We start from the raw sequence: 27,519 nt of genomic DNA, 5'->3' as shown, positions 1-27,519 counted from the left end.
CTTACGAACATGTAATGCAAACTGATTCATCATACATTCAAATCCGCCGCCCCGCCCCAGCGGGAGGCCCCAGCCAGACAAGTGTATTACACGGATAATGTATTTGACGTATTAATAAAACCAGCCGCATTGCTCTGGCGCGGGGACTGGGGAATGCCAATATACGATGACAGATCACATATTGATGAAATCCAGATGTTTGGAATCATAGTCTTGGGGCCTTGTTCATATTGACTGAAGGTAAAAAATGCCATCTGTCAGCATGTTAACTCTTCCTGCCCCACACTCACCAGAGGCACCAATCATGGTTTTCTGGAGGGAAGAGAAGGAGAAAGGGGACGAGTGAGAGGGGGCAGGATGAGTAATTAGATGGTCTGGACGGCGATGGACGGATGAAGTGGGGTAGACAGTTGTGGATACAATGGGTGGAGGGGACACCTTCATGCCTTATGTTCTTGACCTCTCAGCAGCACGTGACCCTATCAGTGACACTCCCTACCCCTTGAAACTCAGTCCTTCTTGGCTTTGATGACATTGCACCTGTTTTCATCCTCCTCTTGACTGTTCTTTCTTAGCCTTTGATGACTTGAACTTCCTCTACCTGTTGGAATTATTCAGGGCTCTGTTCCAGCCTCTTCTTACTGTATCCTTGCTCCCTAGGTGATCTTACCTACTCACAACTTCAGTAAATGGTTTGTTCATTCAATAAGTATTTACTGGCTGTTTACCATATGCCAGACATTGTGCCAGGCACAGAGAATGCCTTGGTGAACCTTGGCTCTTACCTACGTGTCAATGTCTCCAGCTCTGGAACTCTGGCTCTGGCTCCCGTAGAGTGCCTAGAAAGCATTTTCACATGGATGTCTTAACAGCTCCTCCAACTAAGCACATCGTCCAAACCTGAACTCATTTTCTTCCTCACCAAGCCTGCAGCTCTTCCTCCTGTTGCTCAAACCAGAAACCCTGGAGTCATCCTTGGCTCCTTTAGTCCTTTATCCCTACATCCAACCCATCCACCTTCTGTTCACCTCCATCATCATCACCAGCAGCAGCAGCATCTCCCTCCAGCAAGGCACCAGCCCGTCTCGCCTGAGTTAGTGAGAGCACCTTCTAAACGGCCTTCCTGCATTCTCTACTTTGCCCCTTCAGACCATTCTCTGCAGTTAGGATGATCTTTTTTATTATTTTATTTTATTTTTAAGATTTTATTTATTTATTCATGAGGGACACCGAGAGAGGCAGAGACACAGGCTGAGGGAGAAGCAGGCTCCCTGTGGGGAGCCCAATGCGGTACTCCATCCCAGGACCCCAGGATCAAGACCTGAGCCGAAGGCAGATGTTCATCCACTGAGCCACCCAGGTGCCCCTAGAATGATCTTTTTTAAATGCAAGTCTGATATGTCTCTTGCTTCTGCTTAAAACTCTCCTGTAGGTTAAAAAATAATAATAGTAATGATAATTTAAACATGATTAAAAAGTCCTCCAGGATCTGGCCTCTCTCTCTCATTATATCTCAACACTCTGGCCCTCACTCACTCTGCTGCAGTCACCCTGGACATTTTTCAGTTCTTCAGTTGGGCTTTTTCCCCTTCTCTACCTTCAAACATGCTGTGTGTGCCTAGAGCAATCATCACCTGACTGGTTCCCACTCATCCTTCACACCTTTGCTTGAATGTCATTTCCTTCACCTCCCAGGCCAACGGATATACTCCCACAGTTCCACATGCTTTCCTTTTTCTAAAACCTCTCCAGAGATGTTTGTATGATGTCCCTATCTGTAGTTGGTTCCTAAGCTCCTTGAGGACAGAAGAGTGTACCTGTTTTGTTTATTTTTGCGTGGCATCCCTACGATAGCAGACCCATTGTCAATATCCAGTTGACATTGGTTGAATGTCAACTAGGACGCAACTACTGAATTATTGCCTAGGTGAGTGGATAGGTGGGTAAGTAGCTGGGTCTTGCGCAGTGGTTAGGAGCACTAGCTTTGGAGTCAGACAGACCCAAATTTAAATCCTGCTCTGAACCTTCTAACTGTCGCTTCATTGTTCCAAACTCCATTTTCCTCATCAGCGTGATCGCAGGAATAGTATCTGTACCACAGGACTGTTGTAAAGATGAAATGAGATAAAATATACACATTAAGCCTACAGCCTGGCATACAGTAACACCCAATGGTTATTAATACACAGACAGCGGATAAATGGTTAGATGGACAGACAGATGGATATATTGGCATACAAACCAATCAAGAGATATATGGGGATGATGGATAGAAGAAGGACCTCCATGGAGGCCGGAAGGGCCAGGGCCAGGGTACATACTGAATGATACACAGTCTTACCTACGTGTCAATGTCTCAAGCTCTATAATTTGCAGGGAAGGAGGCCAGATCCAGGGCAAGGACAGGCTGGTGTCAGAAGGGGACAGATACAAGCACAAACAACTGTGATGATGATCACAAAAACAGATGATGACTCATCACTTTGTGCAGAGCCCTGGTTTAACTGAATCCTCACAAAAGTCCTGGGAGTTAGATATCATTATACCTGTGTCACACAAAGAATGTGTGACACACACTTAAGCTCAGAAGTGTTAAGTGATTTGTCCAAGGTCTCAGGGCCAGTAAGAGACAACTCTGTTGAATTCTGCTTGAAGGTTCCTCTGTGTCTTGGTCACCAGGAAATGGAAGCCCTTCTATGCAGGGGGGAGTTCAGGGAAGGGAAGGGTGGAGCACACACGTGTGTACACACAAACACACATGTACACACATACCTTCTCTTAAAGGGGCCAGCTTCCATCGCCATGTGTCATTAGCAGTACCTTCGCCCTCGTGTTAACCTTCCTGCTTCTTTCTTAAATCAGACACCTGGTGGTCAAGCCCTGCCTCTTGTGGTCTATAGAGAAAAGATCATGAAGATGGGACTTGCTGCTTGAACAGAGAGGCAAGAATGGAACCTGTGGGCAACAGAACTAGGACACAACCAAACAGGCCAAGCCACAGAAGCAATCCCATGACAGGGTGTTGCAGGGTGGGTTGTGGGTTAGTGAGGGCTAGGAAGGGAGGGCTTTCCCTCCGAATGAGCCCCCATCCTCCAGCCTGTGCACGGGCTTCACCGGGGAAGATGGCAGAGGAGGAGCAGCTCCGTGGGCCCTCGAGTGGCCTGCTCCCAGTGGTCAGCACTTCCCAACAGACGGGGGCAGCAGAGGGCTGATGTGGGACGCCAGGTGCCTGAGGCCCAAGGCCTGAGGGCGGGACTGCTGGGAGCCTGGCCCCCCAGACACACACCCCAAAGAAGAGGGCTACTTGGCTTGACCCCTGTCCTCTCCTCAGCATGCCTCTCCGGCCTCGAGGCCTCTCAGCCCCCAGTTGGCCACTTCTTGGCGGAGCCGCACCAGCTGGGTGGGGACCTTGTGAGGTCACACAGCTTGGGGGAGCTTGACCCCATAATCCCCTCCCTTTGAGCTGGTGGCACCCTAGGGAGGGCTAAGGACCGGGTGGGGCCCTCTGAACCAGCCCTCTTCCTGCTCAGAGTACCCAGTCCTCCTCCTCGGGGTACCTGGTCCTCTTGCACGCGGGTACCCAATGCTCCTCCTCCTCGGGGTAGCTGGTGCTCCTCTTCCTCGGGGTACCCAGTGCTCCTCCTGGGGGTGCCTGGTGCTCCTCCCGGGGTGCCCGGTGCTCCTCCTGGGGCGCCGGGTGCTCCTGCTCGGGGTGCTCGGTGCTCCTGCCGGGGCGCCTGGTGCTCCTGCCGGGGTACCTGCGGCGGCGGGCGGGCGGGCGGGCGAGAGCGAGCGGGGGCGGCGCGGTAATGAATGTGGACGCGAGGCGGAATGAGCGATCCATCTTTGCGTGGGAGGCGGGGGCTGCGGGCGTCCCCCCCACACACTCACACACTCAATCAGGCGCTGTCAGACCTCGGGCCGCCTGGCATTTTGGTGAAGAATCTCTCAGCTAAAAATTGTTGTCAGTCCCATTTCCTCGTTATCAGTGCGAGGGCCGAGGCAGCGCCCGGGGATTAGCAGGAGCGGCGCGCCCGCACCGCCAGCCGCACCGATAACACTGGGCCTCCCGCCTCACCTCCCCCATTCATCATCTTTAGCACTGACAGCCCGTCCCAGTCCCTGTCCCCGGTCCCTCGTGCTTCTCACGTCCCCCACTAGGCTGCTCGGCCTGCCTCCTGACCTCCCCGTGGAGCCTGGCCTTGAAGAGGGGCCCGATGGAGCCGACGCCCAGTGACCCAGGCCCACCTGTGGCCCAGGGCCTGGCTGCTGGGGTGCCCGGAGGGGGCTGGGGGGGGGGGGAATGAGGGATGTTCCAGAAGGAGATGCGTTCTGACAGTCTGCCTGGGCTGCCTACCTATGAGGCTGGCGTTGGCGTTGGAGAAGCGCCTCCTACGTGGATGGGCAGCTGAACTAGGGCTTCCCAGAAGCCTCTCCAGCCTGAGGAGGACTCTCAGGTTCTGGGACCCGTGGAAGAGATGGGCCAGGATGCCCACTCCCAGGCCTAAGGAGAGACAGGGGTTGAGGACTTGGTTCCCACCCCCGCAAGACCACAGCCCCCTCCTCTTGGCCATTCCCAGCGGTTTTATGGCCCGTTTTATGGCCACTGTAATGGCCCAGGTCAAAAGCTTCAGGGAGCTGTATTCTGGGAATTATGCAAACGAGGAGCAGGCCCAGGGCCAGAGTATGGATTTTGTCATTAAACCTGGGCAGGCCATGTCGTTAGTGCAGTAAAACCCACGTCATGACCACAGGTCTCAATATAAAATTATAGGAAACACAGCGGGGGAGGGGAAGCAGGGGGCCCATGGCCAGGCTGACACCTGCCACTCTAACCCCTGAGAAAATGGGGGTGGGATGGAGGGCATAGGCTCAGGGTTCCTCTGCTGATCCCTGTCAATGCTATTCCTAAAGCTGGGGCCAGGAAGAGGACCCATTGTCCCGATAGGGAAACTGAGGCCAAGCTCAGAAAAGTGGATCTCTGTGGCACCAAAGCAGATGAACTGAGAACAAGTGTCTGGGAATGCGGATTTGTGGTCCCAGCCTTGAAGGAAAGACCCTGGGCTCTAGGAATCCCTAAGAACCAGAGTTGGGGTCCCAGCCTAAAAGGGCACAAACCCTGATATTTCCACCTCAGCCCCTGTGCCCTGGATCCTCCTCTTTCTCAGGTCTCCTCCCTTACCATTTCCCTCAGTGATGCCCCAAGCCCTGCCTCAATGATCTGTTTCAACAGCCCTGTCAACTCTCCCTTATTCACCCTTCATGCCTTCCATCAGGCCCTGCCTCCTCCCCACCCCACGCCCCACCAACCATCCTCTGGCCTCCACCCTGGAGCCCCCATTCGAACCTCCCTCAGCCCTGGCTACACTGAATGAACCCGTGGACCTTTCTTTGGCTTTCCCATTACTTTGTGACCTCCTTCAGGCCAAGAATGTGTTTAATTCTCTCTGAATTCCAATTTCTCCCAGAATAATACTTGAAGTTAAATAATTGTTTAAAAAATGTTTGCTGAGTGGATAAATAAATGAAGGATTGAGATCATGAGCTGGGTACAGGGGTCACTATCCAATTTGGAGCCTCGGTTTCCCCAACTGTAAAACAAAGGTAGTGGCCGGCAGAATGTCTAGGGTCTCACTCACCTTGGAGAGTCCCTGGCTAAATGAAGTTTGAGGCGGAGCTGAGACTAGAATCTTCATCTCCCATCTTCCAGACCAGGCCACATCTGCTTCTTTTACTCAGAGCTGCCTTCCAGCTGTCCTCTGAGCATCTGAGGTGTAGCCACCAAAGCATATGATCAGTGGGGCCCCTTCCCCTCTCCGAGAGCTGACCACACAGACTCGAGCTACACCTGCCCCACCCTGCACACACCAAGCTTCCACGGTGGGCATCCCAGCTCTGCGAAGATCATCTGGCTTCTAGGACGATCTGCTCTTTGTTCCTACCCCCTCTCCCTTCCTCTTTTCTTCTCCTTCGCTTCATTACTGCACATCTAGTCAACGCCGGGTCTGTTTTCAATTGTCTATAAAGTTGGATAAGAAATGGCCCCTGCCTACAAGAAACTCACGACTCATTCGTCTGCTCCTGTTCTCTGCCTGAAACACATCTGAAGTGCAACTTAAATTTCATTTCTTTGGTTAAGACTTCCCTTTTTTCACTCCTCAAAATGTACACCCAGAATAAACTACGCCCTCCTCTGAGTGCTCAGATGACTCATTCTGGGCATCCAGGAGAGCTGTGACCAACGTCAGCCTTGTGTCAAGGGGAAGTGGGTTCTTGTGCTCAGCCTGAACTGGGAGCTCCCTCAGACATGGAGTTGCCAGAGTTAGCAAATAAAAATATAAGACTGGGGATCCCTGGGTGGCTCAGCGGTTTGGCACCTTCCTTTGGCCCAGGGCATGTTCCTGGAGTCCTGGATCGAGTCCTGCGTCGGGCTCCCGGCATGGAGCCTGCTTCTCCCTCTGCCTGTGACTCTGCTTCTCTCTCTCTCTCTCTCTCTCTCTATGTCTATCATGAATAAATAAATAAATAAATAAATAAATAAATCTTTAAAAAATAAATAAATAGATAAATAAAAAAATAAAAATATAAGGCCTCCAGGTCAATTTGACTTTTAGAAAAACAATGATAACTTTTAGCATAAGTACGTACCATGCAATATTTGGGACATACTTATACTTAAGAAGTATTTGTTGTTTACCTGAAATTCAAATGTAACCGAGTATTTTTATTTTTTAAGATTGTATTTATTTATTTGAGAGAAAGAGAGAGAGAGAGAAAGCACAGAGAGAGAGGGAGAAGCAGATTCCCTCCTGAGCAGAGATGCCCAACATAGGGCTCGATTCCAGGACTCTGAGATCATGACCCAAGCCGAAGGCAGATGCTGAACCAACTGAGCCACCCAGGTGCCTCATAATATATTTAATCTGAGCATTTTATATTTAATCTGGCAACCCAACTCAACCACCTCCGTCATTACTGGCAGGGCCTTTATCTCTCTGAAAGCTAATTGTGACCCTCCCTGGGCAAAAGTGGGAAGAAGACGCAGGGAGGAAAAGTTTGGCTAAAGCTAAAGAAGTCTTTCTACAGTCAGCATTTACATGGATAGGCAAGGATGTTTCTGAACGAATAGGCCTCTTCAGCCCCACACCTTAAGCAGAGGGCAGAGGAGCAGTGGGTAGAGAGAGTAACAAAGGAGAGGGTTTAGGGTCCCCCAAGAGGTATGCAACCTTCAGCCTCCTTTCTAGAATAGTATGCTCTGGATACCATCAGCGACAGAGACAGTGACAGAGTTGGGACAGAGTTTAGGTTCCCAGCTGGCCCCCAAGCCAGCACAATACCCACTTGTATTCCCATACAATTTGAAGGGTATTCTAGAGGGGGAAACCCAAAATCTGTTAGGCTTACAAGAGGCCAATGAGGTTATCCATGTGAGAGGTAGTGAGACCCAAACAGGAAGAGTATAGATTCCAGGAATACTGAGGAAGCAGAACAGACAGGACCTGGTAGTTAAATGAATGTGGGAGGGACAGTAGACAAGGGCAAGGGCCTCAGGGGAGGCATAGTTTCCAGGCTTGGGTGACTGGGTGAGTGCTGGTGTCATTTACTAAGACGGGTGGTGCTACAGGGGGAACAGTTTTGCAAGGGGTGAAGAAACTGAAGAACTTGTTTTTGGCTCATCGAGTTTCAGATTCTTGGGGGACATGCAGGCACTGATGTCCATTAGGTGCTTGGTCCAGGGGCCGAGAGAATCAGGGAGGGATCTGGGGCAGAGACACAGATTCTGGAGTCTACAGGGCACAGATGGGAGTTAGGGCCACAGAAGGAAGATCGTCCTGCATGCAGAATAGGGAAAGAAGAGGCTCAAGCAGAGTCCTGGGAAGGTGAGGAACTGCTGGAGAACACTACCCCCAAAAGTCACATGGGTCCTTTTTGCTCCTTCCCACTCTACTGTGAGGGCCTCAAGGGCAGGAACTAGATCCGATTGTATTCTGTGGTCCCACAGTTCTGCACCGGGGCTGATTCAGAGGAGACCCCAGACAACGTTTGTTGAATGACTGCAGGAATGAATCCCCTTTCTCCCTCTTTTCTTCCTTCTCCATATTTGGAGAATATGAAAGCCAGTGAAGAAGGGAGAGACAGAGGGGGCACTGGATATTCTGGGTGATGGTATGATTAAACCAAGACCTTCACTAACCTGTATGAAATGAAGCGATCCAGGTTGGATTGCACGGAGCATTCACTGTGTCCCGATAGATTTCCCAGAGGAGCAGACAGCTGAGGAGGTGGCATTTGCGGCTCCGAGCCACAAAGTAGAGTGAATGGTCAGGGTCTCCAAGACCCTCGGGCTCAACCCTCCTCTAGGCCAGGAAGCCCTGGGACGCAGCAGGCTTGGATTGCAGGATCGGGACGCTGGGTTTCCATCCACAGACTAGCCCAGCTTATCTGTCTGTCTCTTCTTCTTCCCTCCCCAGGTAAGAAAAAGGCAGCAGCATTGTTTGACAGCCAGGCCCCTATTTGCCCCATCTGCCAGGTCCTGCTAAGGCCCAGTGAGTTGCAGGAGCATATGGAGCAAGAACTGGAACAGCTGGCCCAGCTGCCTGCCAGGTAAGCCACCCGCCGGGGGGAGCCTGCCTGCCAGAGGATTGCGCTCAGGGTTCTAGACACCAGGCCCCAGGAACGGCCGCCTGGCGCACTCCCCAGTCTCTAGGTAGAAGGCAAGGCCCTCCTGTTACTCTCCTCTACTCTCCTTTCAGTCCTCGGATCCTCCAGCTGAATGGCGATGGCCTTTTCCCTTCTTGCTGTTTTTTTCTGAGATTGGGAAGAGAGTGGTCCCCTCTTCAGGCCTCAGCCTCAAAAGGGCACAAGATGAGCTGGAAAGGGATGAGCCACTGCCCCACGGGCCTTGCACGGCCGTGCTAAGCCTCAGGGTAGGGTAACAGAAGCAGGGACCGGGCCTGGCAGCCTGACCAGAGAAGTGCGGCCTCGTGCTGCCATCCAGGGGAGTAAGCCCTACCTTCTCTGTGAATCTCAGGGTCTGAAAGGTGACGATCAAGGATGTGCTCAGGCGTGTCCCCTAAGCCCCTGCTCTCCCCTACCTCCTTCCTCCCTGCCTGAAGGACCAGGTGAGGAGGATCTCAGGTGAGAAGGACCAACCTCTCAGAGGGTCTTATAGAGGACCCAGGTTATCAAAGGAACAGAGCAAGGGATGTGACAAATTTCCCCCAAATCTTAGTGATTTAAAGCAGCCATTTCACTGTACTCATGGAATCTGTGGGTTCAGGAATTCAGACAGGCTTATGTCTGCTCCGGGATCCTGGGGCCCCAGCTAGGAAGACTCAATGGCTGGGAACCAGGATCATCTGGAGCCCTCTTCACTCACTTGTCTGATGACCGATTCTGGCTGTCCGCTGGGATCTCAGCTGTGGCTGTGACCGAAGCACCTACACTTGGTTTCTCCAGGAGGCCTGAGCTCTCTCCTAGCCGGGCAGCCTCCGGGTGGTTGCATGTTCTCTACATGACAGCTTAGGGCACTAAAGCAAACAGTCCAGCCGACCAGATGGATTCTGGATCACCTTTTACAAAAGTCTAGCCTCAAAAGTCACTTAAAGCCACTTCTGCTGTTCTCTATTGGTCGAGGCAGTATCAGTCCAGCCGGACTAAAGGAAAGCAGACACACACTCCACCTCTTGATGGGAGGGTGGCAAGGTCGTATGATAGGAGAACATGTGGGATAGGAGACATGGTTGCAGCCACCTCTGGGACATTTGTCTGCCAGAGGGGGACAGCCTGCACCACGACTCCCAGCTCCACCCCATCCCTTGTTCAATCCAAGTCATCAGACTTGACTGATCTTCCTTCTACCCTCTCACCTAATCCCCCTTGTGGGGTGCAGAGACCCGAAGGTGAACCAGGACTGGTCCCACCCCAGAAGCTCCCTGCATGGGAGTAAGGGGGGTGCAGCCACAGAAACTGTGAGGGGTAGAGGCTGCTCTACGGGAAGAACTATGGGGTGTGGAGAAAGCACCAACCCTAGCACAGAGCAGAGGAGGCCTCCTAGGGGAGGGGCAGCCTGAGCTGAGTTTTAAAGGAAGAAGTATTAGTTATCTATTGCTGTGTTACAAATTACCCTCAAACCTAGTGGCTTGAAACAACAAACATTTATTATCTACAGTGTCTATGGACCATCAATTCAGAAACAGCTTAGTTGGGTAGCTGTGGGTCGTCGTGGCTTCTGGCTCAGTCTCTCGTGAGACTGCAGTTCAGATGTCAGCCAAGGCTGCAGTCCTCTGGTTTGATGCAGGGACTTTGGGAGCCATTCCCAAGAAGGCTCCTCCACACGTGGGTGTCTCCAGAGGACAGCTTGAGTTTCCCGAGGACATGGCTGCTGACTTCCCACAGAGGAAGTGATCCCAGAGAGAGGCCAGGGAGGAAGCCACAACGCCTTACATGATCTAGTCTCAGAAGTCATACACTATTGCTTCCAGTGTATTCTATTCCCTTTATTAGAAGCAAGTCACCAAGTCCAGCCCCGACCCCAGAGAGGAGAACTAAAGTCTATTAACTCTCCTTAACAGGAGGAATATCAAAGAATTTGTGAGAATACTTAAAACTACCACAGCAGACTGTACAAATGATAAAAATAATAATCCGATTTGAACACTTGCTGTATGCCAAGTACTTACCATGCCATTAATCTATGTAACCTTCCCAACAACCGTCTAGGGTAGGTGATTATGATTAACTCCATTTTACAGATGGGGAAAACTGAGGATCAGAGGGGCTAGGTGACTTTTCTAAGGTTGCACAGCTTGTAAAGTGGTAAGGATAAGATTCCAATCCAAGCGCTCTGACTGTAGTGCCATGCTTTTATGCTTTTTAACCAATTCCCAGCATACACACACACAGCCCTGAACCCCCAAACCTACACACCTGGGACTAGCCTAGAACCAGCAGAGCGTGAGAAATGCCCTTCCGCAGCTGTCTGGAGGGTCTCCGAGTAATTTACTTCCCGCAGAGGGACTTCCCCTGAGTAAGAACAGAGCATAGAGACAGGTACGTGGGGGGACCTGCGGCGCCCTGTAAAAGCCGGGGACCCCTAAGGATCTGGCAAATGGGGGCCCAAGCTCTCTCTTGCGGCCTCGGCAGGGGCGGCCCCACCCCTGCACCGCGCGGGGCATCGCATCTACCCGCAGACGCGCCCCGCACCCACACCCCCAACCCGCCCCCACGTCTTCTCGGGGCACCCCCTCCCCCAGGCCCTCTCCCCACCCCCACGCCCTCCCCCGCCCCTCCCGGCCGCGCCCTGCGTCCCCCACCTCTGTGCCCCTCACGTGCGGGCCCGGCGCTGCACCCCTAACCCCTGGCACGCCCCCCACCCGGTGTCTGACAGCCGGACAGCGGGATCTGCACAGCAAGTGAAATTCCCGTCGGATCGATAAAGCCGAAGCGCTGGCGGCGACGGGTCGATGGTTTTATCTGTCTCGGCCCCGCCGCGCCCGGCGCTGACAGTCCGACCGGCCAGCAAAGGCGTTCAAGGGCAGCCGCGCCCCCGCGCCCCCGCGCCCGCGCCCGCGCCCCCCTGCACCCCGCCCCGCCCTGCGGCCGCTGCGCCCACCCGGCTGCGGGCAGGACTGGCCGCCGCCGCCCTCGTGATTTATCTGGATTTTTAATTGGAAAAAATTTGCGAATTAATTGATTTCAGGAACTTGCCAATTAACATTGTAATTGGGTGCGTGATAAATTCCCGAGGAGCGTGTCAGCTCCCTCCGGGCGGGACAGCCTGGCCCTGCCGCCCTTGCCCCGCCCCTGCCGGGCCTCGGAGGGGGGAGGCGGGGAGGGGGGCCGCCCCTGGGCTCCCGGGCTCCCGGGCTCCCGGGCTCCTCCGTCCTCCCTCCCAGCCACCGGCTCCCCGAGCTGAACGGGACCTCCAACCGGCCATTTCACAGATGGGGAAACTGAGTCCTGCAGGAGGGCGGAGCTTGCGTGTGCCTGGGCGTCCCCCACCCACCGCACGGAGCCCTCCTCCCGGGCTCTCCAATCTCTCCTTTCCCTCCCGCCTCGTGGCCCTTCTCTTCTCTCCAGCGGCCCCCTTCCTTCTCTTACCCCGCCTTTGCCTCTCTTCCCCCACCCCTGTGGGTTGGGGAGTCTGTGGGTGCTGCTGCAGGGGCCTCTCCACCACCGGGGACGCCTCCCTCCCGCCCTCCCCCCGAAGTTCTTCAGAATGGGCCTGGTTGTTATGTGTGCCTCCTGCCTCCCTTAGTACAGAGCAGCAACCTCCTCCCACCCCCCACCCCTCACCCCCTGACCAACACCATCCCCCCACCCAGCAGGCTGTTACTTCAGACACACCTGAGGGCTCACCCAGAGAAGCAGGGACCTCTTGCTCCCAAACGAGAGCTGGCTGGTTTTCACAGACAGGCAAACGTGTACATGACATACAGGCACATGCACACCCCCACATTCCAACACACGTAGATACGCACACACATGCACCCTGAAAGAACCGCTTCCCACCCATGCTCATTCCCACAGGGAATGGGCGCACAGACACCTACAAGGAGAAGACTCAAAACTCCTGCTGACAAGGCACTTACTTAGACTTTTCAAAGTACTTTTATTTTTTATGCTTTTAAGATTTTATTTATTTATTCATGAGAGAGAGAGAGAGAGGCAGAGTCACAGGCAGAGGGAGAAGCAGGCTCCATGCAGGGAGCCCGATGTGGGACTCAATCACGGGACCCCAGGATCATGACCCTGGCGAAAGGCAGACGCTCAACCGCTGAGCCACCCGGACGCCCCTCAAAGTACTTTTACACTTGGGATTAGAGTCTGTGCCCACGCACGCTCCTTCACCCCAGCCTCCCCTTTCTCCGTCCTGTCCAGGAGCACAAACGGACCCCAGGACTCAGCTAGTTAGAACAAGGAGGGCAAAGTTAGACTAAGGGCAGACTGTAGGGGGCTCCCAGGGCTGGAGGGTTGTCCTGGATGCAGTGGGGGTGTTAGAAGATTGCTGAGCCGCCAAGAAACTTGACCAGATTGCAGACCTGTAGGAGAATCACTCCGGAGGCCAGCGTGGAGCGTGAATCCAGGAGAGAAGCAGGAAGGCAAGTGAGGAGGTTTGGCAGGGCCAAGGGACAGATGACGAACTGACCCACTGACCTGGGACAATGGCGGTGGCAATGGGAACGGGGAAGAGGGAATGATGAGAGACTGGTGGAGGGAGAAGCAGGAGGAGGTAGCTGATTACTCACAAGGTACTCACTAGGAAGCGCTTCCCGACCTGGGTGACCCGAAGGCTGATGGTGGCAGAGAAGCAAGTTTCTGAGGAAACGAGGAGACAATGGACAGGGCTCTGCTAAACCTAAGATGTCTCTGGGATGGCGATGGGGTGGAGACTGGATGTGTGCAAAGGCCTGAGCCCCGGGACCTCTTCTGGAAGGCTTCTGGCCTCTAGGATGGGAAGCCAGCTCTCTGGTCAGCGCTTTCAAAGTGCTGAGAGGAGCCACAGGGAGGCTGGGTGACTCTAGAAAGGCGGGGTATGGAGATGGCAGTGCCCCCACCCCCACTTAAGCCTTATTTAAGGCCGGCCTCGGTGTTTGGTTGGGTAATGAACTAGATAAACAATTCCCCAAATAGATTAAAACGAAGTGTAACTTACAAAGGCGGCTGGTGATGATGGTTTATTCCCGGGCAGCACACCATTTCTTTATTTCCAAGGATAATTCAGTGTAAATCACCTTAATTAAAAGTGTCAGCCCAGCCCATGAATATTGTACTTAGGAACGCGTTTCCTGGGTCCCAGTTATAATTTAAAACCCATGGATCACTAGGCAGCGAGTGACTGAGAAGGGAGGAAATCGTTGGGGGCGGGCTGTGGAAACAGGGAGGGATGGAAAGCAGAGGAGTGGATGGGCTGGGTAGGAGCCATCTGCCTGTAGCTCTGGGGCTCGGACCTCTCCTTCCCGAGGCAGGCTTTTCACCAGCCTCCTGTCCCTGGGGCACCAAGCACACTTGGGGCGATCAGGTTGTTGGAAGAAAGGGGGGGCACTTGCGCACAGAGAGGGAAGGAGCCTGAGGCAGTACCAGTCCAACCTGAGGGAAAGGGAAGAGAATTGGCAAAAGGGAGAGGCTGGATGTTCTCCCCCTAGATGTCCTTATTTCTGCTCACCAGCAGAGGAAACTAAAGCCCAGAGCCAGTGGGATGCTCCCCAAAGTGGAGAGAGCAAAAGAACTCCAAGCTCCGTCCTCCATCCTAAGCCCCTGAGTATCTTTAGAGAAGCAGCTTGAGCAGTCGAAAAGCAGGGCTTCGGACTTGGTGCGGCAGGAACTCAAATCCCAAACCCTACGTGGACTGTGTGAACAGAGAGGTGTCATTTACCTGTTAGGCAACTTTGTAAAGTTTTTGGTGAAGATCAAAACCAGAACACATATAAAGTCCCTGGCCCACAGCTGCCAGACCCATCACATGTGGTTGGTGCACGATCATGGTTCACCCTTTCCTTTTCTGTCCCAACCTGATCCTGTTCAGACAAAGCTCAGACCTCAGGCTGGGAGTCCAGTGAGAACATTGTCACAAGGTAGATGCTTCATTTCTGTACCTGTCCAGATACAGGTGTAATGGGATGTCCATCCTTGTGGACTGAAGGGATGCTAAAAGGAATCAAGTCACCAACTAGTTGCTCCTCGAGGGCACCCAGTTTCCTCTCTGTGTCCCCATTGCCTAGATCAGGGCCTGGCAGGGCACAGGAATACAGGGACTGTTCAGGAACCAAATGGAACTGAATAGAAACCTGGTCTGGCTGTCCTCCCCAGTGTATGATGGCCACACTGTGTGATCAGACAGGCAGACAGCTCTGTTTTTACACTCAGACCTTGGCCTCAACCCTGCTGCTCAGCCTGGTGGCCCCTGCACTGTGATGCGTGTGTCTGTGTGGGTGTGTGTCCATATGTGTCTGCATGTGTGGACACCTGAGTATCTGGCTGAGTTTCAGTGCATGTGGGTATCTGTATCTATGCATGCATTTATGTGGATGTTGGGGCCTGAGCAGCTCTTCACCCACGTCTGGGTGACCGTTGTGAACGTGTCTTTATTTACAACACGTTTGAGCCTCTGGCTGTGACCACATGTGTCAGAGTGACTGTTGACAGAATTATGGACGGTGGGTATGTGAGTATTTGCCTTTACACCAGGGTTCCTCAACCTCAGCACCCTTGACATTTGGGGCCAGATAATTCTTCATTGTGAGGGGCTACCCCATACATGGTAGGATGGCCAATATCCCCTACCCACCAGGTGCCAGTAGCAAACTCCCTGCCCCCGGTCATAACGGTCAGAAAGGTCTCCAGTGGCCACAGGTCCCCCGGGCGACAACGACTGCTTTATCTGAATCTGCCTAAAAGCCTTTGCTCACATACTGGGTGTGTCTGTGTCTGCCTCTGTGGGTGCTCCCTGTGCATTTGCCCTGTGACTCCGTGCGTGCTTCGTGCATCCTGCCTTGGGTGTGTCGATGTGTCTTTTGTGCCTTACGGGTCTCTCTGTGGGTATGCCCGGCCTGCAGGGCTGGCCTGTGCAGGGGCCCGTGTGAACGGGCTGTGTCTGCCTCCTGCATGGCTCAGCCAGTGCCTCTGTGTGCACGTATTTGTATGTGTGTGTGAGTGCACGTGCGTGAATGTGTGAGCACAGATGTGGTGAGCACAGTGGGGGCAGCAGGGAGGGAGGGACAGGAACAGGGATATTAATGTTTCTGAAGTGGATCTGATTTGATACGTCTTGTTCCATTGTCAGCATCTGTTTAGCAGGGATTTGTAATACTTTGTGGCTCTGGATCACTCATGCTTAGCGCGGGATGTGGCCTTGCATACCAATTTTGTTATTAAACACAGTCCTCGCCTCCCCCACAGCCCATCCATCACCTCCCGCCCCCGCCCCCACCTGCTCCAAGCCGCCCACCATATTTCAGGGCCCAGCTCCCGCCCGCCTGCCGCGCCCGATGCCGGAGGGCCTGGGGCTGACAAATTGAATCAGGGGGAGATCATTCCTGGCCTAACGCAGTTTGCAGCGTGTTGGAGGGAGAATTGACAAGAGCCATGTCAGCTCCATCACCCCAATCCCATAGGAGCTAAGAGCAGGCTGGGGACAGGAGGTGGAGGGAAGGGGGCATCCAGGACAAGCAAAATCCTCAGGGCTGATACCAGGAGTCAGGTAAAGCCCCCTACTCAGCGCACGAGGGAGCCCTCCATGCCTAGTGTCTCCGTCCCCCTCCCAGAGGCCAGCTCTGACCACTGGTCCCTGATGGAGGCTGAGCTAGTCAGGGCCAGCGGGGGTTGAATGGCCTTGGTGGAGCTTGGCTGAACGGGGCTGGGCTAAGCTGGCTATGCCTTCTCTTTTTGGGGTCTTCTTGCTATTCTTCTCTTGCATGCCCTGGGCAGCAAGTGGGATGGTCACCCTGTTCTCTTCTTTCTTGGCAGCAAGAATTCCCTTCTGAAGGATGCCATGGCTCCAGGCACCCCCAAGGTAGGTGGACAATTGTGTGTTTTCCTCCTACGCATCCTAACCTAGGCCTCTAGGCCTACCCATAACTGATTCCCCTTGAGGAAAAGGAGCTCTTCCTGGACCCCCCACCCCCCAGCTGTCTCCAGGGTTTGATCATCAGCCTGAGGCTTAGGGCTGCCCTGTGTGCTTGAGAGAGAGTGTGTGTGTGTGTGTGTGTGTGTGCGCGCGCGTGTGCGTGTGCATGTGTGTGTGTAGTCTGAGTGTGAGCCAGAGTATGTTCATCTGACTTCTTCCCCTTCCAGTCAGGACAGGGGGCAAAGCTAAGAATGACCTGGGGGCAAGGGGAACTCAGACACCAAGACCCAAAGGAGGAAAGGGAGCTGTAACACGTTAAGAAAAAATATGGAAGTGCAGGTCAAGACAGATAGGGCACAGGCCTTAGAAGCCAGACTGTGGTGTGTGGGTGTGCGTGGGTGTGCACTTTGTCCTGAGGGCAGCAGGGAGCCAGGGAGGATGTTGGGCTTCTCTGGGGGGACAGTCTGCCCCCTCTAAACAGATACTATGGGAGAGAAGTTTGAGAGCATCAGATGGAGAAAGGAAAAATGAAGGGCATGTAGCTGGCTCGAAGGAGGAGCCAGAGAGGTCTTAGCACAATGACACACGATTTGTACCAAGCACTCCCATAGGTGGCCACAGAGGCAGATGGTACTGCTTCCCCGAAGGTGATGATTTTGAGGGAGTGGGGACATGGGGAGGAGAACTAAACCCTACTCACTGAGTGTCCCCTTCCTCACCCTCGGTAAGGCAACATCCTTTCTTAAAAGTTCTCACATGACTTGCAAAGGCAGGAATCTCTGGCCCTTTTTCTAGGGAGTGAGGAGTGAGTGTTAAAGCTTCAGAAATGGATGGAATCAATCAGGAGGAGAGCCCAGAGAAATCAGAGCAAAAGCCAAGAAGAGATTCTGGGGACCCCTGCACTGGGAAGTCAAGATAAGGCGCAGGTACCAGGAAAGGGGCAGAGGAGGAACAGTCACAAGTTAGGAGGGGCACAGGAGAGCATGGTGCCCTAGGGGAGACTCCTAGGGCAGAAAAGTTCTAACACCTATGGGGTGGCCAGCAGTCAGAGAGAGAAAGTCTGGAGAAGGGGGTCACTGTATTGAGAAGCACTGGTGACATCTGAGAGGGCAGCTTGGAGGAAAGGAGCCAGAGGGATAATATTACCTCCAGGGGTTGGCCCAAGTACCCTGGAGGCCTTAGTAAGGGTGAGTGGATTTTGCACCTTCACTCAGGACATCACTCAACACAGAAAGCTGGACAGAGGAGGGGCAGAGACAGATGCAGGCCCTGCCCAAGGAAGCAAAGCCCTCCTGCCCCAAAGAGAAAAGGTGGGGGCTGCCGCACAGCTGTGGACCTTACAGGTGGGGGAGCCACACTCCGAGGTTGGCCCGGCCCCGTAGCATTCGGTGCATGTGGTCAAGCTGCCAGGTCAGCCACCACAGCTGCTGACTCCTGACACCTGAGCACGTCTGTCAGGACTAGGGAGTGGACCCCAGTGAGGCCTGTGCTCGAAAGATAAACACAGATACAACCCACGTCCATATCTAGTCCCGTGCAAACGCAGGTGCATGCACGCTGAGGTCAGAATACTGACACAGGAGGTCTTAAAACATGCGTGGATCTTGCAACTACAGACACAGGCATGTGGATAATCAGACTCCCAGGCAAGGGCCCCCAACCGCTCCTAGATTCATGCTCATGCCCCCAAAGCTGACCATCTCAGGGTCTGTCCCCCTGCCTGTAGCTGAGGCTTTAGGGAAGCAGGTCATGAGTGGAAGAGGCGTGAGGCAGAAGGTTCAAACCAGAGACTGAGAGGACAGGGAGGAGGAGGGAGGGGGGAGGAGGAGAGGGCGAGGGGGCCTTAGACAAGATTGATGGCCTCATTGCCATTAAGAAAAAAATTAGCCGGTGGCGGCTATCATATTAAAGGGTGAAGAAGCCGTGAATTATTTTCTTAAAGATCTTATCGCTTACAATGATAATTTTACCTTCCAAAAGGCCACTTTTAATGAGGCGAAGAGCCAGGCAAAAAGTCATGATTTAATGCCTGGATTTTTTTTTCAAAACACATTTTACTGCTTTTTGGTCCATGTTTAAAAAGCGCCAGTGACCTTTTTTTATTCTGCTTGCCCCAGGTATAATGCTGGGGCCTCCCAGGGCTTCTAACCTAGAGAGAATGAGAGAGAGAGAGAGAAAGCACACAAGAGCGAGCTCTCTCATGGTGGGGGGGCAGGGACCCCACATTGTTTCCCCTCCTCAGCATCCTCCCTGGGACCAGCGGAGAGGGACCTTGCCTGGAAGCCCACCTCACTGTGCCCTGGGCCTGGCGGGGTGAAGAAAGGGCTCCAAGTTGCAGGCCCTTCCCAGCTCTTGCCTCCGCCTGCTCCCTGCTCCGGGGGAGAGAGGCTGAGTCAGGGAGCCCTGCCAGACCAGCAGCTGCCCCTCCCCTCCCAGGGCCCTTGCCTGAGGATGTGCAAGCTTGGCCACCGCATGCGGGTCACATCCTAAGGCTCGGTCGGAGATGAAGGATAAATGGCTGCTCCATCTTTCCCAAATTGCTTTCTTTGGGCTGTCACTGGCGATTTGGCATGGTTTCTAGGCTGGGGAGGCCTCCTAGGGAATTGTACGCTTCCGGCTCAGGGCTGTGCAGGCTGGAGAGGGTGGGGGAAGGAAGTGGGGATTGCTTTCAGGCCTCCAGGCCCCCCGTTTGCAGCTGAACAGGCCTTGGCAAGAGCCAGCAAGTGCAGGCTGAACGTGCCATGTGGTATTTAGAATTGTGGCGCTCGCACACAATGTAAAGCAGACAGTTTATTAATCTAAACTGCAGGCGCATGTAGGAGAGGCCGCGCAGGATTGACGTGGGGGGGTTAGTTCCGCCGGGGTTCTTGCTGGGGTCACTGCCGCAGCGCAGGGATAAATGGACCCAGCGTACATCCCAAGCTGCATGCGGGAAACTCATACATACTATTTAATTTACTGTCTCCCTAGCAGGGCTGCCGCCAGTCTGTATTAGGGGCAGGCAGGGCAGCGGGTATGTGGCCTTACCCCCAGCCCTTCAGGGGGGTCCTAGAGTCTCTGTCTGCTAAGGGAGAACAAAGCCCACCGGGAGGGGGCAGGGAGTCCTGCCTCCCGTGGGGCAGAGGTCACCGGGGGTCTGGGAGGTTTGGACACTCTTGGGAGGTCCCTACCCATTCCTAGAATCAAGCCATCCTCTCCCATGACCACACCGCCAGGGCCCCAGAGACTGCCTCCCGAGGCGCAAGAGTAGTGGAGGACATGCCCTCTGCCTTCCTCTCTGCCCCTCTCCCCAAAGCTCTGTTGGACTGGAAACTCTAGGGGGCTGAACTGCAGGTCTCATTTGGCCTGAGGCGACATGTCCTCTTTCTTCTTCCAGTCCCTGTTGTTGTCTGCTTCCATCAAGAGAGAAGGAGAGTCTCCAACAGCGTCACCACACTCCTCTGCCACCGACGACCTGCACCACTCAGACAGATACCAGGTGAGGGAGGGGTGGGTGGGCAGCAGAGGGAAGCTCACACGCTGAAAGGTTAGAGGGGCTTACCTGGTGCTAACTCGTCCCTTCCTCATGGCGGGGGTGTGTGTGTAGAGAAACCTGAGCTGTATTTAGTTCTCTCTGGGTCCCCCAAGTGAACCCAGACACAGGTGTCAGGGAATGGGCCTCAACGGACGGGTTTTAAGGAGTGATGCCAAGGTCACCTGGGTTCGGGCAGCCTCTGAGCACCTCTGAAGCATCTCATTCATCAAGAGAGATCCTATGTGGTTTGGTCTAATGAGGGACCCAGAGACGTAGTCCTAAATCCCCTGAAGACTTCAGACTTTAAGACCAGGATCCTTTGAGCAAATAACTACTCAATCCGGCCAGACCTTGGTATCAGACCCAGAGAGAGAAACAAGCAGACAGGAAGGGAGTAATCACACAATCCTAAAAGATCATAGCAAGAGGGGGCCTACGGGTAACATCCTAGCTCTATATGGATCTCCTCTGTAATAGGAAAGGGAAAGAACTCCCCCAGGAACTTCTGAGGAGAGGTAGAGTCCTGCCCTTGGGAGCCTTGGTCAGATGGAAGAAAACAGAGCCCTGCTCCAAGAAACATTTGTCTAAATGGCAATGGGGCTTCTCAGGGACCCCAGTGCGAAAGGAGAAAACAGCTCTGACTTGGAAACCGTAGTCTGACATGCAAAGACAAGGCAGCAGGGCCCATAATCCTGGATAGGAGGCCTGGGTCACTGCTGGCACACAGGAAGCCTCTGTTAGAATTAGAGGTGTTCTCCTTGGACCCCCCCCCGTCCTCCCAACTGCACATCATTGTGCAGAGTTTAGAGAAGGGAGTGGACAGCAGCCTCCAAGGGTACCTCCTGTGCTGGATGCCTCTCTATAGGGGACTCAAACTCTACATGGGACCCAAAGCCCTAGCCCTGGGGAGGGAGCCCCACCCTCATAGACCTTGGTTCAAGAGAGGCAGCCAAGTCCAGCCCCTGGGGAACACAGCTCTCACCCAGACAACCCTAGTATAAGTGGAGAAATGACCCAACCTAATCTCCCTAATCTGACAGGGAGACAAGGCTCTGTACCAGAGAGTTCCACTCCAAAGGGATGGACAGAGCCCTGCCCTTAGGGGTCATCCTGCCTCCCTGTCTACTTCAGTCATGGCGTTCAGCCTCAGCACCCACCAAACTAGGAAAAGAACTGCCATCAGGCATAGGCATGGCACTAAGGTCTTCTGCGATTTAGGTTCAATCCGTATTTCCAGCTTCTATCCCTAACACTGCCCCCCGTGAGTCCTGTGGGCTATCCTCACAGAATTAATGCTAACCACTCTCTGGCTGTGCCATTCCTTTCTTGCCCGCGCTTTTACACATGCTCTTTCTTCTAATGGGACTATTTTACCCCATCACATTTCTTTTTTTTTTTTTTTTAAGATTTTATTTATTTATTCATGACAGACAGAGAGAGAGAGAGAGAGAGAGAGAGAGAGGCGGAGACACAGGCAGAGGGAGAAGCAGGCTCCATGCAGGGAGCCCGACATGGAACTTGATCCCGGGTCTCCAGGATCAGGCCCTGGTCCGAAGGCAGGCGCTAAACCGCTGAGCCACCCAGGCTGCCCCCCATCACATTTCTATTTACCCTTCAAAATCCTACCCAAAACCTGTCTCCCCTAGGAAGCCTTTCTGAATTAGCTACCCTCTTCTCATGACCCCGGTATGTCCCTATGATTGCTCTTATCATCCTATATTGATCACCTGTTCTTTTTTTTATTTTTTTTAAGGTTTTATTTATTTATTCATAGAGACACAGAGAGAGAGAGAGAGGGGGGCAGAGGCACAGGCAGAGGGAGAAGCAGGCTCCATGCAGGGAGCCGGATGTGGGACTTGATCCCAGGTCTCCAGGATCACACCCAGGCTGTAGGCGGCGCTAAACCACTGCACCACCGGGGCTGCCCTGATCACCTGTTTAGCTATATTTCCATTATTCATTGACGTATAACAAGCCATCCCAAACGTAGTGGCTTAACACAATTTATTATTTCTCATGATTTTGTTGGTTGACTGGGCCTTTGTTCATTTATGCAGTTCATTCAGCTGGAGGACTGACTACTAGGCTGAAAAGCCTCGCATTCTGGGAGATCAGGGTGCCTTGGTTCTCTTTCATGTGGCCTCCTATCCTCCAGTAGGTCAGATCAGCTTCTTTACTTGGCAGCCTCAGGGCAGTGTCACACCAAGAGGGTGAAGGCCAAAACTGCAAAGCCTCTTGAGGCCCAGACACTGGAACTCACACATTACTTGGCAAAACAAGTCGCAAAGCTAACCCATAATCAAGGGATGAGGAAATGCAGCTCTTGACAGAAGGAGCTGCAAAGAAGTGTGGCCACATTTAATCTATCACAGTGAGCATGACTGTTTCACGAGACTGGGAGTTCCTCCAAGGCAAGGACCTTGTCTCATCCTTCTTCACTCCCTTCCTGTACTCAAACGTGCTTAGCCCAGTGTCCTTGTCTTCAAGGGGTTAGATTTGCAAATAAATAATTATAGCCCAGTATTTTAAGTGCTATGACAGTTATAAATAAGTTTCTGGGACCACACAGTATAAAGAGGGACAAATCAGAGCAAGCTTCATGGAGGAGGTAACAACTGAACAGGGCTTCAGAGGACAAGTAGGAGTTCACTTTGGTGGACAAAGAAGAAAATCCGCCATTTCAAGGCAACCCTGTGTGCAAAGGACATGAGGTATAACGGAAGGATGTATTTGGGGACCTGCTGGCAGTTCCGTTTTGTTAGTGTGTAAAACACACAGGGAATTGGTAGGGGGTGAAGCTGAAAGTACCCCAGGGGCTAGCTGGGTATCCCAACCCCTGATCTTTGTACAATGCCTGGCATGTACTAGTTGATCAGTTAAGTTTGATTTTTTTTTTTTTTAATCATCAAACTAGATTTTGAAAGTGGAGGGTAGTGGTTCCTGGTTTGGATTCCCATTTACTTAGCTTCTGCTGGGTTACCTAACCCCCTTAACCATGACCTCATTTTACCTTCATAGCAACTGTGCATGCTAGGATTCACTGCCCCCAATTCACTGCTAAGGAAACAGGCCTAGAGAGGGGATGTGGCTTTTTTGGGAACATGTAAATTAGGAGTAACAGAGTCAGAATTTGAACTGGAATCTGTCTGGCCCTGAATCCTAGATTGTTTTCCAGCTCTGCACCAGGCTCAAAGGCTTCCCACATAAACACCCTTCTCCCCTTCCCACTGGTATCTCTTGCAAGGCTAGACCCTGTGCTGGGTGACTAGATAGAGATGACCCTACCCCCAGTAGAAGGGACACACATGCAAACAATCACAATACTCAAGACCAGAGGGAAGCCAAGGGATGGGGAAAACTCGGGGGAGTTTTCAACCTTTGGGGAAAAGCGAAGCCTTCCCGGAGTCCTGAAGGGATGAACAACCATTTACCAAGCAGGGAAGATGGAGGCATGGAGGATAATTAAGTCCAGAGCCCAGACACTCAGCAAAGCTGAGTGTCAAGATGGCAAAGGAACAGAGCAAAACTGGTAGAAGAAGGAGAGTCTGAGGGAAAAAAGCAGGTCACATAAGGCCCGTGTGCCAGGCTGCAGATATTCTAGGTGGAGAATCACTGAAGGATTTAACCACGTTGCGGGGAAGGAGACGGGGTCAATCTTGCACAATACAAAGATCACATTGTGTGCAGCCTGAGGGATGGGTCGCAGGGAGAGAAACCGAAGGCCAGAAAGCCAGATGAGAGACAAATTCTGAGAGCTCAGGGACTACGAACTAGAGCAATAACATTCAAGACAGCTGCAGCCACTGAGGCTGCACGCTTCGCAAGCCTTGTGGGGGGCCCTGGGGTCACCCGGCTGACCCACACGTGGCCCCACCCCTGGAGCGGTCAGCGCCCCATAAAAATGTGTAGGAGCTACAACGAAGAGAGCGATGGAAGTACTCTAACGGGGGAGGGAAAGAATTTTGCTTAGGCCTGGAACGAGGAGTCGGAGCTGCACAGAGGTGGAGAGAACTTTGAGGAGACCTTTCAAGCTGGGCTGTCCCACATCTGCGGCCGGATTGAAGGAGGGTGGGGCCGGCGGGTGCCCCCCCCCCGGGTGCCTCCCCCCCCTCCCCCGGAACCGAGCCCCCTGGAGGGACGCGGAGCCCCCTGGCGGGACGCGGCTGGGGGGGCCTAGGCGCGCGGTGCAGGTGAACCCTCCAGAGGCTGTCCCACGGCCTCTAACAGTCCCCCCGCACCCGCAGAGAGCCCGGGGTCAGGACACACGGTGGGATCGCCCGGAGCCACCCGGGACCCAGGCGCCCCCCCCACCCCCCAGCAGAGCGCAGGCCGCGCGGAGGCGGGGTCCCGGCCGGGGTCCGACGCGAGGCTCTGGGCCGGAAGACGCCCCGCGCGGGCAGGGGGCGCGGGGGTGGCTGGGAAGACCCGGCGGCAGGCTGAACCTCGGGCCGGTAGGCTTGGCGGACGGTGGGAGGGGCCCCAGGGCGGCCCCAGCCGGTTGCTACCGGAGTACGAGCAGCTGTTTCCTAGTCCCGGTCCGGCCGCCGTGCCCCCACCCCCCCCGTGAACTTTCACCCCGGCGCGCGACGGCAGCGGGTCACGTGATCAGGGCCAACATGGCCGCCGCCGCCGGTGGGAGCTGAAGTGCCGCCGCCGCCGGGCAGCCGGGGGGAATCCGCCCGCATCGCCGCCCTCGCCGGCCGGGCGGCCGCAGGGCCCAGAGCGCCAGAGACCGGGGTTGGGGCGGCACCGTGCGGCGGCCACGGGGTCCCGTTAGAGCATCCCCCGGCGGCTATGCCGAGGGCCCGGAGCGGCCGGCGGAGCAGGGGGGCCGGCGGGAGGGAGGAAGTAGGTTTGTTTACGGGCTGTTTGGGGCGGGGCAGGCGGGGCCCGGGGTCTAGTGCTGGGGCGGGGGCCAGGGCTCCAGGCCGCGCCTGACGCTATTTTTTTTTTTTTTTTCTTTTTTCTTTTTTTTTTTTTCTTTTTTTTCGCTTCTGCTCGGGATCTTCTCCCAGACCTTCCTGCGAGTGCGAGCCAACCGGCAGACCCGACTGAATGGTGAGTCTTGCCCGGCCCCTCCCACCGCCCCACCCCCGGCCTCCTCCCTCCCTCGCTGCGAGCGGCTCCAGGCTCGCCTGGGGCTCCTCGACATTGGGGCCCTTTGGCTCGGTCGCAGTCACCGCGCATGAGAACGTGCTAACCGCGGCGGCCGCCCTCAGTTTCCCCGTCTGTCTAATGGAGGTTATGGTTCCAGCTCTTGCCCACGCCTCTCTAAAGGCCTTCAAGAACCCTGGCGGGCAATAAGTACCAGAGAATGAGGAACAGGCTACACAATTCCACTCGGGAGCCCAGCTTTGAATTTGCAGACTGCTGGGACCTCACTGTACAAGCCGGCAGGGCGCTGGAAATGTTTTTCTTCCAGTTTTTAATCAGTGCCCAGTAGCGTGAATACAGCCTCTCTGCTGAGACTTGACAATGCAGTGAGATCTGGAGTTCCCACGGCAACAGGAACTAACTCGTCCCAGGGCTCTTTGAGTTATCAGTCGGCCCACATTTCACAAAGGTGATCAGCGTGGGCCCGACAGCTCTTAGAGGCCTTCTCTGAAAGGACGTCGTGTATGCACTACCTGGTGCCCCCCCCCCCTTTTGGATTCAAACCTCTAGAGCATTACTATTTGCTGAACACAATTGGATGATCCTAGTTTTTTGTGCTGAGTAGGGTGTGGTACATTTGGGTGCCGGCTGCAAGGGGCTGAGGGTCTCTGGGCCAGCTGGTAAGTGAGCGAGGCTATGGACAGTCACCATCCCCAGGTCCTGCCACTTGGTTTCCGCTGCCTGGCCCAGCCCCGATCCGGGAAGAGGAAAGCTTTCGTTATGGGCTGACACCATGTTAAGCGTTATCATTATGAGGCCGCTGAGAAGAAAGTAGGAACATATTTTGTAGATAAGGAAACTGTGGTTGGAAGAAGGTGAAGGTGATTTGTTTAAAATCACGTAGCTGGATTAGTGAACCATGATTTAGACTGAAGTTTACCTCCGACAGCCTGTGCTTCTGTACCCATGTCATGCTACCTCCTTAAGCAAATACAGACCTTTCCCTACCTGTGCCTTTAGTAAGCTTAGTTCAGGACTTCCAAAATGAATGGCAAGTTAAACCAAACCGACCTTGCATATCTGAGACTATTCAGGTGGTGTCCAACCCATGAGGGTGCCTTCCTGGCGTTATAAGGGACCTCCTGTTCTGAGTGGCTTGGGCAAGAACAGCGTCCAGTATCACGCTCTCCTTGGCAGTTCTGTAAGATTGATTTCTTTATTCAGTCACCAGCGTCTATCATAGGCCCTTTGAATTGGCACACTGCTCCACATGGTCTTCGAGAACCTGTCAAGGTCCCTTGCCTTTCTGATGTTTAGCATCCCTTCCCCATCCCAGCACAGGCTGCAGGGTGCCATAGTGGCTCAAGCCTGAAATTCCAAGGGTTAGGATGGTCAAGGTGGAGGGATCTAGATCTTTGTCTACAAACCCAAAGAGATCACTAGAACATAGTCCCCTCTCCTGTAGTGAGAACACAGGAAATTGAAGATAAGGGTCAGGCTACAGACCAAGACTTCTCAAACTCCATGCCACCTCTGGTGGGGTGATGGCTTTCCTATTGATTTGGGTCTTTCTAGAGCTACTATTCTGGAGTTGGAGTAGCTCCCTGCCTCTCAGACTCAACAGGAAAGAGGTAGGTCCCCACGTGCACATTCTTACTGCCCTAGCACACTCAGGGATCAGTCTTTGTTGCTACTCTCAAGTCAGTGGGGGGAACTGGGGAGACCTCTTAGGACAGGAGACCATTTTAACCTGTGGAGGGAGGCCTGATTTCTTATCCTGCCTTTGCCACTTTTTAGCTACTCGAACAAGTGTCTTGTTCTCTCTAAGCCTTGAGTTTCTTCTGTTAAAATGGTTAATGCAACCTTGCTTTCAGGTTGAACATAGAATTAAACAAGCTACCCTTGTAAGGTATTTAATGCTGAGTCTGATACACAGCTGAAGCTCTAAATTGTAACATCAGCTTTCACCTGTGTTCCCCTCCCTAAACAGAATTCATGAGCTTTCCACCAGGGTCAGTGTCCTTGAGAAAGTTTTTCCTGGCCCTACAGGGGGGAACCTTTTTCTCCCTGGCTGGTTCCCCCACACACACACCCCCCCCCATCAGTCTGATCTCAGAGTGCCTAGCTCTGCTCTTGATAGTGCATGAGGAAGGTGGCAGTCCCTTGTTTTGACCCCTTCCTGCTTCAGTGACAGGAGGGCTGCGGAGAGGGATTAGTGAGCTAATTAGAAATGATTGCATCTCTCAGCATTAATTAGCAGTGCTGTGGGCTTACAGTGTGCACTTTGGAATTGAGCCCCCTGCGGGACAGCATGGCAGGCAGCCGTCTGCCTCAGGGGCCTGCC

At 53.8% G+C, this 27,519-nt stretch overlaps 1 protein-coding gene and 1 long non-coding RNA gene across 10 annotated transcripts in view; one reads left to right on the top strand and one right to left on the bottom strand.

The window, feature by feature from the left end:
* Positions 1–27,519, top strand: part of RNF220 (ring finger protein 220) — a 234,815-nt gene that overhangs the window by 190,678 nt on the left and 16,618 nt on the right. For 6 of the 7 annotated variants that reach the window (XM_038558283.1, XM_038558281.1, XM_038558280.1 and 3 more), the window contains exons 3-6: positions 8,472–8,604; positions 16,468–16,513; positions 19,944–20,045; positions 25,097–25,139. In XM_038558283.1, coding sequence (XP_038414211.1) covers positions 8,472–8,604; positions 16,468–16,513; positions 19,944–20,045; positions 25,097–25,139 — 324 coding nt within the window. Of the gene's footprint in view, positions 1–8,471; positions 8,605–16,467; positions 16,514–19,943; positions 20,046–24,767; positions 24,930–25,096; positions 25,140–27,519 lie in introns of those variants that run through there. The other variant, XM_038558285.1, reaches the window with a different exon arrangement.
* LOC106559748 lies at positions 83–8,906 on the bottom strand. Of its 3 annotated transcripts, none has more exons than XR_005370293.1 (7): positions 8,195–8,906; positions 5,640–5,767; positions 4,358–4,504; positions 3,558–3,758; positions 2,773–2,894; positions 786–942; positions 83–312 (listed from the first exon to the last, which is right to left on the bottom strand). It is a non-coding gene; the product is annotated as an uncharacterized LOC106559748 (long non-coding RNA). The 3 variants fall into 3 exon arrangements; XR_005370292.1 differs by lacking the exon at positions 8,195–8,906 and adding an exon at positions 5,869–6,135; XR_005370291.1 differs by lacking the exons at positions 3,558–3,758; positions 4,358–4,504; positions 5,640–5,767; positions 8,195–8,906 and adding an exon at positions 3,287–3,494.

This window comes from Canis lupus, chromosome 15, assembly GCF_011100685.1.
Source record: "Canis lupus familiaris isolate Mischka breed German Shepherd chromosome 15, alternate assembly UU_Cfam_GSD_1.0, whole genome shotgun sequence".
Taxonomy (NCBI): Eukaryota; Metazoa; Chordata; class Mammalia; order Carnivora; family Canidae; genus Canis; species Canis lupus.
The sequence above is the reverse complement of the archived record's forward strand: the minus strand, read 5'-3'. Positions and strand labels throughout refer to the sequence as shown.